The sequence below is a fragment of the Helianthus annuus genome, chromosome 16 (assembly GCF_002127325.2).
Source record: "Helianthus annuus cultivar XRQ/B chromosome 16, HanXRQr2.0-SUNRISE, whole genome shotgun sequence".
Lineage (NCBI taxonomy): Eukaryota > Viridiplantae > Streptophyta > Magnoliopsida > Asterales > Asteraceae > Helianthus > Helianthus annuus.
In genome coordinates, this window is record NC_035448.2 from 174415917 (window position 1) to 174430517 (window position 14601).

At 34.5% G+C, this 14601-nt stretch overlaps 1 protein-coding gene across 1 annotated transcript; it reads left to right on the forward strand.

Moving 5' to 3' along the window:
• The first annotated feature begins 13240 nt into the window (after positions 1 to 13240).
• On the forward strand, positions 13241 to 13693 carry LOC110920021. The gene has a single exon (XM_022164265.1). The coding sequence runs from the start codon at positions 13241 to 13243 to the stop codon at positions 13691 to 13693; it is 453 nt and encodes a 150-aa protein (XP_022019957.1).
• Positions 13694 to 14601: the final 908 nt, after the last annotated feature.

Sequence of the window (14601 nt, forward strand, 5' to 3'; positions counted from 1 at the left end):
GATTCTCGCCGCTGAAGAAGGCCTCAACCGACCATCACATTCTGCTACACTACCACCATCGTCGTCACAAGCCACATTGGAAACTACATCCCCGTAGATAGCCCTAAACTCACCAACCTAAGTGATACCACTCCCGCCGCATCGCGCGGGTAAGTGACTGGTATATATATATATATATATATATATAGGGGATCGCTAAAATGAAAACCACCTCTAGTTGTAAGAACCATGAGAACTACGTTGTACGGGGCGAGTTGGACCAAAATTTTTTTCATAAACGTAGATGCGTGCATTAGAAACACATTTGTAAAAAAAATTAAAACAAAAATGTCGTGTGTATAGTTTTGAGCACCAAAAGTTTGTGTTTATGGGTACCGTAATTATGGTACCCATAAACACAAACTTGTGGTGCTCAAACTACACACACGACATTTTTTTTGAATTCTTTTTTTACAAATGTGTTTATAATACACGCATCTACGTTTATGAAAAAAATTTTGGTCCAACTCGCCCCGGATCAAAAAGTTCTCATGGTTCTTACATTACAACTGGAGGTGGTTTTTATTTTAGCGGTCCCCTATATATATATATATATATATATATATATATAAATGACATACTAGGTTAGAACTCCGTGTATGACTCAAGTTGATTAAATGTAATTTTATTTACTAAATAATAAACAATATATCTTTAAAAACCTCATTTATTACACCAGTTAAACAAATATAATTTTATATATCAAAAAATAAAATTTGTATCTTTAATAACCTCGTGTATGATACGAGTTGAATAAATGTAATATATCTTTAAAAACTTTGTGTATTGCACAGGTTGAACAAATACAATTTTGTATATTAAATAACAAACAAGTTATATTTTTTAAGAAACCACATGTATTGTACGGGTTGAATAAATCTAATCATATATACCAAATAAGAAAAAAAAGTTGTATCTTTAAAACCTCTTTATTATACGAAAAATAAATGTAATTTGGTATAGTAAGTAGTAAAAAAAATATCTTTAAAAAAACTATGCATTACACATTGAATAAATTTTATTATTTTGTATACCAAATAATAAAAAAAGTTGTATCTTTAAAAATAAACTAACAAATATACTCGATACGCTATGAATAGGATTATTGTGAAGATGGTTCTTTAAAAGAAGATACGTTTTCTAGAAGCAAATCAATAGCCATTTGAGTGATAAAATGGTATCAATTAGGAAAATTGATTTATAAACAATGTAATAAAGTCAGATATAACATTTTTTTAATAATGAAACAAAAATAAATAACTTATTAATACAAAGTTTGGTTTTCGTCATACATAATTTGTTTTATTTAAAAATATCTTAAATTAACAATTTAAGTTCGGTGATAGTATTTTTATTAGTAAAAAAATAAAAGGATTATATTCGAAATTCAAAGTAGGATAAGATTTAATATTAATTATTTTTAATTAATATAAGATAAGTGGGAAAATAGAACGGGAAAATACAAAATTAGATGCTTCTGTAATTTCCAATTGATGACACATGTGATATATTGATTTCTTTTATATGTTTTACTAGGTTATCACCCGGGACTGCTTCCCGGATAGTTTAATTTTATTAGTTAATAAACATGTACTTTTATTAAAATGTAACATATTATTTCATTAAACTTTTACACGACATTGAATAATTGTTAGTAGAATTTTTAAATTAAATAAAGATCAATACGTATTAAAACGATTTAGTCAAATCGACCCAACCAACAGTAGCATATTTGAAAAGCATAATCAAATATGGACTTGTAAAGTAATACATTTAACATGTCTACCTTCAAGATTTCATACAGCTAACCTAGTGGGTATCTTTGCCCAACCAAAATTGTATATAAAAACGACTATTTTGAAGGTCATAAGCATCTTTAAGATGAGGTCTGAATCGCCAAGTCATAAGCACCTTCCAGCATCTATAACAAAATAAACAAATTGGTATAAAATTTTATTAGCTTTTACTATAAGTTCTACTATAAGACAAATTAGTTACCTGTTCTATTGTGAACCCGTCCGGCCGTCCCGACCCGACCCGTAAACCCAACCAACCTGAGCCACCATTTTTTTTTCTTTTAAGGCTTAATATAACATATAAAACACACCTAAAACCAATTTACCAAGTTTTACTTTCTCAAACTCAATTCTTTGTGCCTAACCATATTTCAACGTTAGCATTTGAACTTTACCAAATGTCGAACTTATCTAAAACAACATTTCATGAATCATTACTGTCGTTTAGACCCATAACCAACCCACTTGAGCCACCCCCAATTCACGACGTCATAAAATAATACTACCACTCATGAAACATCGTTTAAACCCATTAACCAACCTGCCTAACCCACCCATATCACCGCATCTAAATACTCATCAATCCATCATAGATTCATAATACTAATAAGACCATTCATGGAACATTACTCCTGTCTCGACCCAGTAGCCAACACGTCTAGCCCACTCAGAACACCACATCTAAGAACCCATAATACTACCAATGATTCCCTTCATCAAACATTACTATTATTTTAACTCATTAACAAAAACCCGCTTGACCCGCCCATTTCGCCTTGTCTAAAAATCCCTCATAGGACAAAAATTACCATTTCATGAAACATTACTCAAGAAATAAGGATAAGGTGGGCATGGTACCTAGTTGTTTGTTAGTGATGGTCATGTCTGGATTTGGGAATTCTCTTGTCACGATCATGGTAGCCTTCACTATAAAATTCTTTAGAGCTTACATCAATGGTTGGAGTCTGTATTGAATCTTCTCCACTTACTTTTGCATATATCTGTCATATGAGATTGTGGATTAGGACATATGGAATTAAACCTATTAGAGGTAAAACATAACCCAAATACAAATTTCACCTTTACAAAATATGAGTGAAAAAGAATGCTAATGAAAATACCTTTGCATGCATGTAAGAATACTTACTCCTCCATCAACACTCCTAAACTTGATTAGCAAGTGATGTCGATCCAGAAAATGCACCTACCAAAAAAATAAAATTGTTTTTTCTTATACATGACAGTAAAAATAAAGAATCTGATTAAGTTAGCACCCACCTTTCATATAATCAAATCAACATAATCATGTTATATTACTTGAGTTTTTAGATACTTAAGTGTGATTTCATACATATCACACATCAGCTTTTGGGATCAAAACGCATCAAAGCGCCACACACTTCTATACGCACGTATACATACGGCAAACATTTAGGCAATATTTTCCCCTAAATACATCAAACACCACACATATAACCTAAGTACAATTAGAACATAACAATAACTTCAATATCAGATACATCATTAAACATAAACATATTCTGAAAACTGAAATTGAAGTTAAAGATAACAACATATATAACATACCCTACTAACCCTAGCAGGTGTAGAAGGCTTCAACTCCCTTGAAATAGTTAGAAGATGTCATATTCCTATCATGAACACCACCATCAACACCATAGGATGATACACCTGAATCATCATCATGAACATCATCATAATAATAATCATCGTTCTTTTTCTTCTGCTGACCAAAACTCTTCATTGACTTCAACTTCCCTGAAAACCCCAAACTACCCCTGTGTCTCTGTTGTACTCCGCCACCGTGCTCCGCTTCATCGTCAACAGGTATATATGTCAGCCCACAATTTTCAACAAAACCGCACAATCCGGACATTCATGGGCAGTCCACTGAATAATATCATTATTAGCATCCCTGATTAACTTGCTAAGCTCCCCAGAAGTTAGCATATGCAACTCTTTGACAGCTGGAACCAAATCGATAGGCTCTTAGTGGTGGAATGAATTCTGGAAACTCGATCTCTTCAAGCGCCTTGAATACGTCTTCAGCGTTATTTGTTTGCATCTTCGATTCCTTGCATATGTCATTTGCCCTAAAAAAATCACAACAAAACTGGGTTAAAAAGATCACACCAACATCAAACTATACATTAATATATCATTTGCCCTATAAATTTTACAACAAAAATGGATTAAAAGATCACACTCCCTGATTAACTTGCTAAGCTCCTCAGAAGTTAGCATATGCAACTCTTTGACAACTGGAACCAAATCGCCAGGCTCTTAGTGGTGCAATGAATTCTGGAAACTCGATATCTTCAAGCGCCTTGAATACGTCTTCAGCGTTAGTTTAGTTGTTTGCCTCTTCGAACAAAAGTTAAAAGTTAATGGAAAGAAAAAGAAAAAGAAAAACAAATACAGATTTGGTTAATAAAACCCTAGAATGGATTGATGTGGTTGAAGATATGGAGTTCCATGTGCGAGTAAGATAAAAAGTAAAGGGTTTCTCTAGATATAATACGATTCAATTACCCCTTCAAACATCAAAGATTTAGAGAATTACCTGTATTAAATCGGATCTTAGTTGTATATCAACGATGATAAAATCATTGAACACAGAGAAGGAGTAGGAGTCGTCAACAGAATATAAGAAACCCTAATTTCAAAAAACCCAAAAATCTTCAGAATCAAATGAAAACAGAGGATAATTAAGAAAGATTAGAAATGGAATATTTAAAGTTTACCCTGTATTACATTGGATTTTGACTTGTATATCACCGTTGATAATAAGGAGGCGGAGGCGGACAACACAATAACACAGAGAAGATAGGGTTAACAATGGTTGTTGGCGATGATACAAATGAAGATTGGAAATATTAAATTTTTTATAACATATATATACGGATCCGAATTAGCGGATCCGGATAAAAAACAAAAAACGGGGCTTCATTATATGTCAAAAGAGTACCCATTCAGTTTCCCGCCAAAACCACATCTAGGAAGCCCTAATATTGTGCCAAGTGTCCCAAATTTTTTTTGTTTATTATATATAATAGATAATAGATTATCGTATAATGAATTTCTTTTATATGTTTTATTATCGTATAGTGAATTTCTTTTATATGTTTTACCAGGTTATTGATATGTGTGTAACACACTGGTTGAGTAAGGAGCTTATTCATCATAAAGCCAATTTTTAATAGCAAGTAATAGATCTTGTAAAATAGGCAGGTCAAAAAGTTTTGGCTTAAAATGAGTAATTTTGGTACCAATGGAGGAAAAAAATTAGGTTTTCAGCATGTTAATATATATAGCAAATGCAAATATGAACCCAAATTCATACTACTACAAAAGGTATACACATATAACATGTTAATATATACATCAAAAAAATTAAAAAGAATATTATTTGATGACTTAAAACAGAACCTGAAAGTTATGCCCTTTTATTTGAAAAGAAAAAAGCAAGCTTAATGGTTTTAAGATGGAACATGATCAATTCAGTGCCAGATGCCTATGGCTTTATAGTTTAGCGGCATCTTGAGGGTCGGATAATGCTTTAGGACCAATAGGTTCTGGTTTGATTCCTACATGGGGGTTTTCTCATATTTATATTGGGTTTCCTCCTGAATTGGTGTATAGGCGTGGAGATGGATGTGATTGGGTGGTTCCGCCGCCGGTGGCACGATGATATTCTAGTGATCTGTCAGTTATCCAAATTTGTCTTTCAAAAAAAAAAAATCAGGTGCAAGTTCCTTATCCATTTAATTCTTTTCACTTTCAAAATGCTTGAGAGTACGATTTGGTTATGAGATGCAATCCCCATGCCTAATGTCCAAATGGCTCTTTCCAAGGACTGTTAAATTAAAAAAAAAAAGTGATATTTAATTTGGCAAATAATTTTTTCCATTTACATCTCATTTAAAAATACTTGGGACTTGAACAAATAATTAAGGGTGTATCTTTGATACTTAAGTTTGGTTCCTAGAGTAAAAATATGTATTTTTAGATAAACCAAAAGCCATTAAAAGCAATCGGGTGCGTTCATAAACATAATCAAATTGATTACAATTAACCAAGAACATGTACTCACAACTTCTTGTAAGACAAAGAGTTTAAAAGTGCATCCTTGGCATCTTATCCGTATGCTGTAAAAATGTGTGGTTTGGTAGTATAATTAGAGAGTATATTGGATAAGTTGCTGTATAAAAAGGATAACTAAGTTTCCAAAATGCAGGCCAATCGATTTTAAGATTGTCATTTTTCATCATCATGTCAGATTTTGTTTTTTTTTTCTTACTCTTGAAGCTCTAAAAAACTAAATGACTTGAACACCGTTTTTATCAAATTGATTAAAATTAACCAAGAACATGTACTCACAACTTCTTGCGAGACAAAGAAACAACAAAAATAAATAAATAAATATGTACAATTGTTTGAAATATGTGAAAGCATACACCTTTAAAGAGATTGTATCACTATCATTGATATCTTAGGTATCCGCCATAACAATCCACATAAGTCTGAATTGAAAAAAAAAACTTAAACTTATAAAGCAACTTATTGTTACATATTTAAAGAACACAGGTCTAAGTTTTGATTGGAAGAAATTATCCCTTCACTCCTTCCCTTTTACTTAGCTATGTTACACAAATTACACAAACTCGACCCTTTTAGACAGTTAACAAACAACATATAAAGAAGTAAGATCAAAGAAACTAAAGCTTATTTATTTGAGCCACCACCATTTTGTGTTCCTTTTTCATGAATTTTATAAACAGCTAACAACTGATGTACTACTTTGGGTCATCAAGAAGATTCAGTCATGAGCTTTAACAGATCCATCAGTGACCAAAGTGTCATCAAGTAGATTCAAGTAATTACATATGTCAATTGATCACCAATGATAACAATACGCATATACCGTAAAGATGCCTAAATAACATCCTACCACTACCTAAACTAATTTAAAATATCACAAATTACATAATCAACCTTGCAAGTTACAAAATTAACCTTCAATATGCATTCGTGTCAAATGCATTTAGCCCACATACCAAATTCCAAAACCCAAGCTTTCTGTAAGTTTCACATATAATATTGCACTCATGAGTAGAAGTTGGGTGGAAAGTGTGTTTTTCCTAGAAAGTCTAGGAAGCAATAAGAACGCGACATGTGGCATTGAAGGATTTTATCTAAAAGGGCATTTATGTACTTTCACAATCTATTTTTATTTTAGGAAATTATCTTCAATAACTAACTATCCATAAATTTCGGATTTTTTTGTTTTCGATTTTTTATCTCACTTAATATTAATCTTTCCTTCGTTTTCGTTTTCTTGCTGGAATCTATCAGCATGTTCTTGGTACTGTGTTTTAACATTCAGATTCATACAGCTGTGTTTTAACTGCAAGCAGATTCATACAGTTGTGTTTTAGCATTTAGATTCATACAGTTGTGTTTTAACAGCAAGCAGATTCATACAGTTGTGTTTTAGCATTCAAATTCATACAGGTGTGTTTTAACAACAAGCATATTCATACAAATGTGTTTTATCATTCAGATTCATACAACTGTGTTTTAACAGCAATTCAGATTCATACAACTGTGTTTTAACAGCAAGCAGATTCATACAAATGTGTTTTATCATTCAGATTCATACAGCTGTGTTTTAACAGCAAGCAGATTCATACAAATGTGTTTTATCATTCAGATTCATATAGCTGTGTTTTAACAGCAAGCAGATTCATACAAATGTGTTTTATCATTCAGATTCATACAACTGTGTTTTAACAGCAATTCAGATTCATACAGCTGTGTTTTAACAGCAAGCAGATTCATACAAATGTGTTTTATCATTCAGATTCATACAGCTGTGTTTTAACAGCAAGCAGATTCATACAAATGTGTTTTAACAGCAAGCAGATTCATACAAATGTGTTTTACATCAACAGATTTCGCCCCAGCAAGCAGAGTCATCCACAACAAGCGGAATACCTACAAACATTTGTTATTTTAAACACACACCTAGGGTTCTTGCGACTTAAACTGTGCTTCCAGCAACTTCAACTCTTCTTCCGGCGACTTCATCTCTGCTTCCATCCATCTTGTTCAAATCCCTCTGTTCTTTGAATCTCTTCCCTTCAAACATCAATTATTTCAATGTAGAACACGATTGAACCCTAATCGCCAACTAAAACACTAAACACAATGTTGGGAAGATCTTACGTATATAAAAGTTGGTAAATCTCTTATCTTGATCCATGATTTTAGGTATTTTTGGTATGATTTTAGAGGGTTTTCGTTGTATTTTTGGTATGATTTTAGAGAGAGAAAGAGAGAGAGGGAAAATGGCGTGTATTAAGGAGATGTGATATCTCTGACGGTTATTTTTGATTGATTTAAAACACACATAAGGACGAAATTGCCCCTCCTCATTTAAAACAATCTATTAAATATAGTAAATTATTACAAGATTGCCATTGATTTGATCTCAACCCTTAAACACACCAATCGGATGGACAAGATCGCTTCCTAGACTTTCTAGGAAAAACACACTTTCCGTAGGAACCCTACTCTTGCACTCATATATCATCAGCTATTTTATAATTTAATTTAAGTTCCAAAACCTCAACATATCTATACATATAATAAAAGAAACCTTTTGTTAAACACGTGTCGTGTTGTCACGCCCTCTCGCTATTTTTTCCTGCCCATCAATTCTATACAATCACGCAATCTCCAATACTTTCTCAATCTCTCCTCAGCCGTTTCTGTGATCCCATTAAGTAGGGTTTCTCTAATCCCATTCAATAGGGTTTTAAACCCAAAACTGATCCTGAATCAGCCCTCTACATAATTATGTCTTAAGTTAGCTAAACTTGATTTATCGTGTGCTTTTTTTCAAGTTTAATGTTCGTTTGTGTTTGTGTCCAGTGTTCACGAAGTGTTCGCGAATAACTAAAATTCCTTAACAGACGAACACTAACATAAACTTCTGTTCGACACGTGTTCGCAAACGGTTCACGAACATGGCCTAGTTAAAGCATTTGAGATGAGTATTCATGTCTGAGATCAATTATAATTCAGAAAACCATCCTATGAAGATGAATTAGTTACCTACCGAACCAAGAGTGAAGGGTTCAAAGCAACTGCTTTCAGATTCGGTCATCCGAATGCACATGTAAAGATCACAGGAGAGGTAAAGGTTCTTAACAAGAACGGCAGTGGAGCCTTGTGGAAGCTTGACGTTAGTCGTGGTGGAAGTGAGCAACATGTCGGATACCTTAGGGAACCTGTTAATGTAATTCTTCAATACAATCTATGTGTTATTCACTTGCTCCATTTGCGTGAGAAACTGTTCGGCGGAGTGGATTGAAATGGGGGTCTAGAATTGAAGGATCCACCGCTCATGTAGTCAAATGACGATAATGTCAGTGGAATTAAATAGCGTGTGCATATTCACACACCTTTTTGCCTATTTTCACACCCTTCAAGACGCCTCGTATAGGCCTATACAAGGTGTCTAGGGCTATTGTCTCCGACCAACCACTGAAACTCGTACCAGGTCAAATCAGTCACATCATACGGGGCGTCTAGGCCTGTACGAGGGGGCAATACGAGGGAGCAAGACGCCTCCTCGTCTAGGCCTAGACGGGGCGTCTTGAGGGCTGATGTGACTATGTGTCTTGCACGCGACATAAAGCAATATGGGGCATCTAGGGCTATACGAGGCGTCTATGTTTCAATTATATAGGGACATGCAGAGCATTCTTCATCCACTGCAAAACATATTCTGCTTCTTTGAACGAAATTATCTTCTTTGCATTCTTCGTTTTATCACTTGTGAGGTGCTGAACTAAATGTCATCATACTAGGACGACAACTATGTCTTTGGGCCGTATTCTGGTGACTCATGGGTGCCCGAAAATGTTCCAGTAACAGTTACTAGCTTAACTGTTTTAATTAATTATTTACTAATGATGATACCATTTTTTGGAGGAGTCATTCCCAATTCTAACGAGCAAGAGGAGGTTGTGTCTAGTGTACAAGAAAAACAAAACAGACCGTTTCTAGATTTGAACACGTATCCCCGTGTTGATGAAACATCCCTTGAGATGACTCATACCATGCTGGTGAACCAAGTTATCCTGTGCAATAAGGGTATCTGGATAATGGGTACTGGTGTGAATATTCTTACGTGCAACAACACTATCCTGATGGATACGAAGGAGACGGTGGTCACCAGCAATTCATTTCCCCGAACGGTCCTTACGTTCAATAAAATTATCCTGACGTTGGAGGATATGGTGGATATGGTGGTGAGGCACCCCCCATCCCGGACAATCCGTACTTAAAAAAGCAGGTATCAATTTTATTTTGTTAGGTTAGATAGATTAATTGTTATTATTGTTATTGTTATTATTGTTAAAATTGTTATTATTATTATTATTATTATTATTATTATTGTTATTTATATTGTTATTATTGTTAAAATTGTTATTATTATTATTGTTATTATTATTATTTTTATTATTGTTAAAATTTTTGTTAATATTATTATTGTTAAAATTGTTATTATTATTCTTCTTCTTCTTCTTCTTGTTATTATTACTATTACTATTACTATTACTATTACTATTACTATTACTATTACTATTACTATTACTATTACTATTACTATTACTATTACTATTACTATTACTATTACTATTACTATTACTATTACTATTACTATTACTATTACTATTACTATTACTATTACTATTACTATTACTATTACTATTACTATTACTATTACTATTACTATTACTATTACTATTACTATTACTATTACTATTACTATTACTATTACTATTACTATTACTATTACTATTACTATTACTATTACTATTACTATTACTATTACTATTACTATTACTATTACTATTACTATTACTATTACTATTACTATTACTATTACTATTACTATTACTATTACTATTACTATTACTATTACTATTACTATTACTATTACTATTACTATTACTATTACTATTACTATTACTATTACTATTACTATTACTATTACTATTACTATTACTATTAGTATTATTATTGTCGATGTTACAGGTTTTCAACTCTCTAGATGACCTAAAGAAATGGGCACAAGAAATGGCAAACGCGAATGGTTTCGTTATTGTGACCCGTCGATCAAAATAAATCGGGGAAGGACCGGGAGGGTATGGCTTGAATATGACCGTGGGTGAGCACCATACTACATCAACAGTTAGAAAAGCCGGAAGCAAAAAAAACCGGTTGCCTGTTTTACCTTGCGAGACCATCCGTATGAAACCTGGGAGATAAAAAGGGGAAAGATTGAACATAACCACAAACTTTGTGAAGACCTGTCGGCCCACGCATTTGTGCGAAGGTTTACTCCAAGCAAAAAGAGACTGATCGAGCAGCTGACAGCTCAAAACATGGAGTCGCGCAAAATTTTTCAAACGATAAGGAAGCAGGACCCTGACAGGTTTCATGTTCATAAAGACGTTCAAAACGTTGTACAGAAGATTAGAGCCGAACAAAGAGACGGATAGACTCCCATGGAATCACTAGAAAACATCCTGATAAACAACGAATTTATTTACGAGACACGGGAGGAACCCGGAACATAGGTCGTAATAGAGATCTTCTTTCTTCATCACTACTCGAGTGAAATGTGGCTTGCAATCCCCCCCGTCTTGCTGATCGATTCGGCATACAAGACAAACATATACAATATGCCATTTGTCCAGATTGTTGGTATGACGCGTACCAACCATTCGTTTTGTATCGCGTATGCCGTTATCTGTAAAGAACAGAGTGATAACTTTGTATGGGTTCTTGAGAGGATCAAGTCAATGTTGGATGAATGTATGGAGCCATGTGTGATTGTAACGGATAGAGACCTGGCCCTAATGAGCGCGTGTGCTAAAGTATTTCCAGGCGCCTCCAGGCTTCTTTGTAGGTTTCACATACAACAAAATATTATGAAGCACTGCAAGAGTGCCTTCACAGAAGAAGACTGGGAAAAATTTCTGTAATTCTGGGGGTCATTGTGTGAGTCTCCATCAGTACCCATATACGAGTACCACTTGCGTAACCTACAAAAGCGACTTGTGGAGAGCAAACGTTCAAATAAGTTTTTTTAATAACATATGACTCACCTATGTACATTTAATAAATTATTTTTACTTTTTAGGGATTTTCAAGTACGTGTATGATAACTGGCCGAAAGATTATAAGGAAATGTTTGTCTTTGCATGGACTGATAAGAGGCGCAACTTTGGTAATCGTACCACAAACAGAGTTGAGAGCCAGCATGCCAACTTAAAAAGATACGTCCTAGATAGGAGCTCGCTGGACCGTATAGTTGGTTGTGTCCGGGATATAGTTGAGACACAGTACGGTGAAATAAGGGGGAGTTTTTGAGAAAGTTTCGAAAAAATAATGAAGCACCACAGAAACCCGCTGTTTGAACACCTACTTGGAAAAGTTTCCCATACAGCCCTTGACTTGTTGAGTGGAGAGCTACTTAGGAAGCTAGACGTCTTGCAGCGCTATCATTCATTATGTGGTTGCCAAATGTGGTACAGCTGTGGGTTGCCGTGTGCTTGTAGGCTAGAAAAGTACCTACGTACAGGTAGTAATTGTTAAACGTACAACACTTGTGTGATATATATCCGTTAATCATGTGACTTGAACAATATTCTTTTTAACCGTGCAGAGCGTCCGATTCAACTCGAAGACATAGACGTCTTCTGGCGGAAGCTTAACTTCTAACCTTGTAAATTGATAGACGATGACGTTGACGTGGTCGAAGAGCTCAATATTGTTAGACAACAATTAAAGTCGCACCCCCAGCTTAGAAAAAAAGCTTGTTGTCAAAGATTAAAGCAGTGTTGACTCCAAACAAATCCACCAAGAAACCACCGGATGTCCAACAAAATATTCGTGGCCGACCAACAACAAAGCAGGTACAACAAAGGTTGGACGAGGCCGATCGTATAGACGAAGAATTGAGGAGAAGCTCCTTCGGTGATGCAAACACGTGCTTTGAAGGTTCCTGACAAAGTTAAATACGATTACCCCCGCCAAAGCTCGTATGTTCTGTCACATGCTTCTCAACAGTCGGTTATAAGGTCTCAAAAACCCAAAGCGGGCCGAAGCCGTTCAACGAGTTCTAAGAAGAAAGAGATACGAGATGATAACGGTTTTCCGTTAATAATCGGGGACGAGAACGTGGCAATCATCAAACAGTTTAAGTATGCCCTTCCGCAGTGTTTCACCTACACATCTCGTGCATACAAGATGTGAGGCCGGACGGTCATTGAGGGTTTCGGTCTGTGGCTGTGGGCTTAGGAATGGGAGAATGTTTATGGGGGCACATTCGAAGAGATCTTGTCCAAGAAATGGATCAGAACAAATCGACTTGGTTCCCAATATTTGAAGCATGGGAAGAAGGATATTTTAACACGCATCGTGAGGGCCTAATTTGGGATTCAGTGTCCGGTTGTCCCCCGAGTCACGAAATGTACTTCCCTCTAGCAGGACTTCTTATTGCACAAAGGTACGGTATCGGGATTCACCTGTTAATCCTCGATGCGAGTGCCACTTTCTTCCCGATATTAAGTCCTCCGGCTGATCGACAACCACTATTCATAACGCTTGCACTTGTTAACGATACCCACTTCATACATGTTAAGCTGGAAGGGGATTATCCAATGCCACCAATAAACGGGCTATGGTTGACGCACCGAAGAACTCATGCGGGACAATGGGAAGATATGTACATGCCAAGTCTAGGATTTTTGTAATTAATAGGATTTTTTGAGTCAATAATTATTCTTATTGTAATTAATAAGATTTTTTGTATTAATTTCTTTAATTTTTTTTATAATTACAATTGCATAAAGCAATTTAATAAGATTTTTTTTATTAGTATCTATAATTTTTTCATAGTTACAAATTCATAAGGCAATTAAATAAGATTTTTTTATTAATTTCTATAATTTTTTATAATTACAATTGCATGATTATTAAAATCTCAAAATGTCACCAAATCATAAATTTCGACATACCTTATGATCCCCTTGACTTGGTGATCGTTTATATACTTTCAAATCCGAATTTGGCCTTCGATTGATCCTTTAATTTGAAGATTCGGAGGAAACTAGGGTTTCACCCTCTTTTGTCTCCTGGAGATCGATGCACACACACACACTAAGTGTGTGTTGTGTTAATAATTTTATTAATTAAAATTCTTGTTCCTTTTTACGGTTTTGGTCGCTCAAGTTTAATTCTAATTATTAGGAGCTACAACTCCATGTTTTATTACTTATTTACACTTTACTAACTAGATTAATCACACCTAGTTAACGTAGTGGGTTTGGGTCATTTTAAGTTCCGTTAACTCGGGCCTTTTATGAACTTTATTTCCTCAAAGCTTTTGTTCTCTTTTATCTAATATTAGGTTTATTTATTAAATCCTAATATTTACCGGGTTAATCTTTACCACTAACGGCATTTTACCCATTCTTTAGTATTAACATGGTTTAATTACCAAATCCCGATTTCGGGGTGTTACAAGTCTACCCCCCTTAAAGAGGTTTCGTCCCCGAAACCTTCTTTATGTTTTCCGTTGATTAAACTAAACAAACTTAGCTTTGTGTTCAAAGTTTTCCTTCCTTTCGGTCTATAGTTATCATTTGTATTGACGTGTGTG

Bases quoted from the DNA above. Each gene is read 5' to 3' on its own strand.
- LOC110920021 (XM_022164265.1), top strand. From the start codon at position 13,241: ATGGGAGAATGTTTATGGGGGCACATTCGAAGAGATCTTGTCCAAGAA.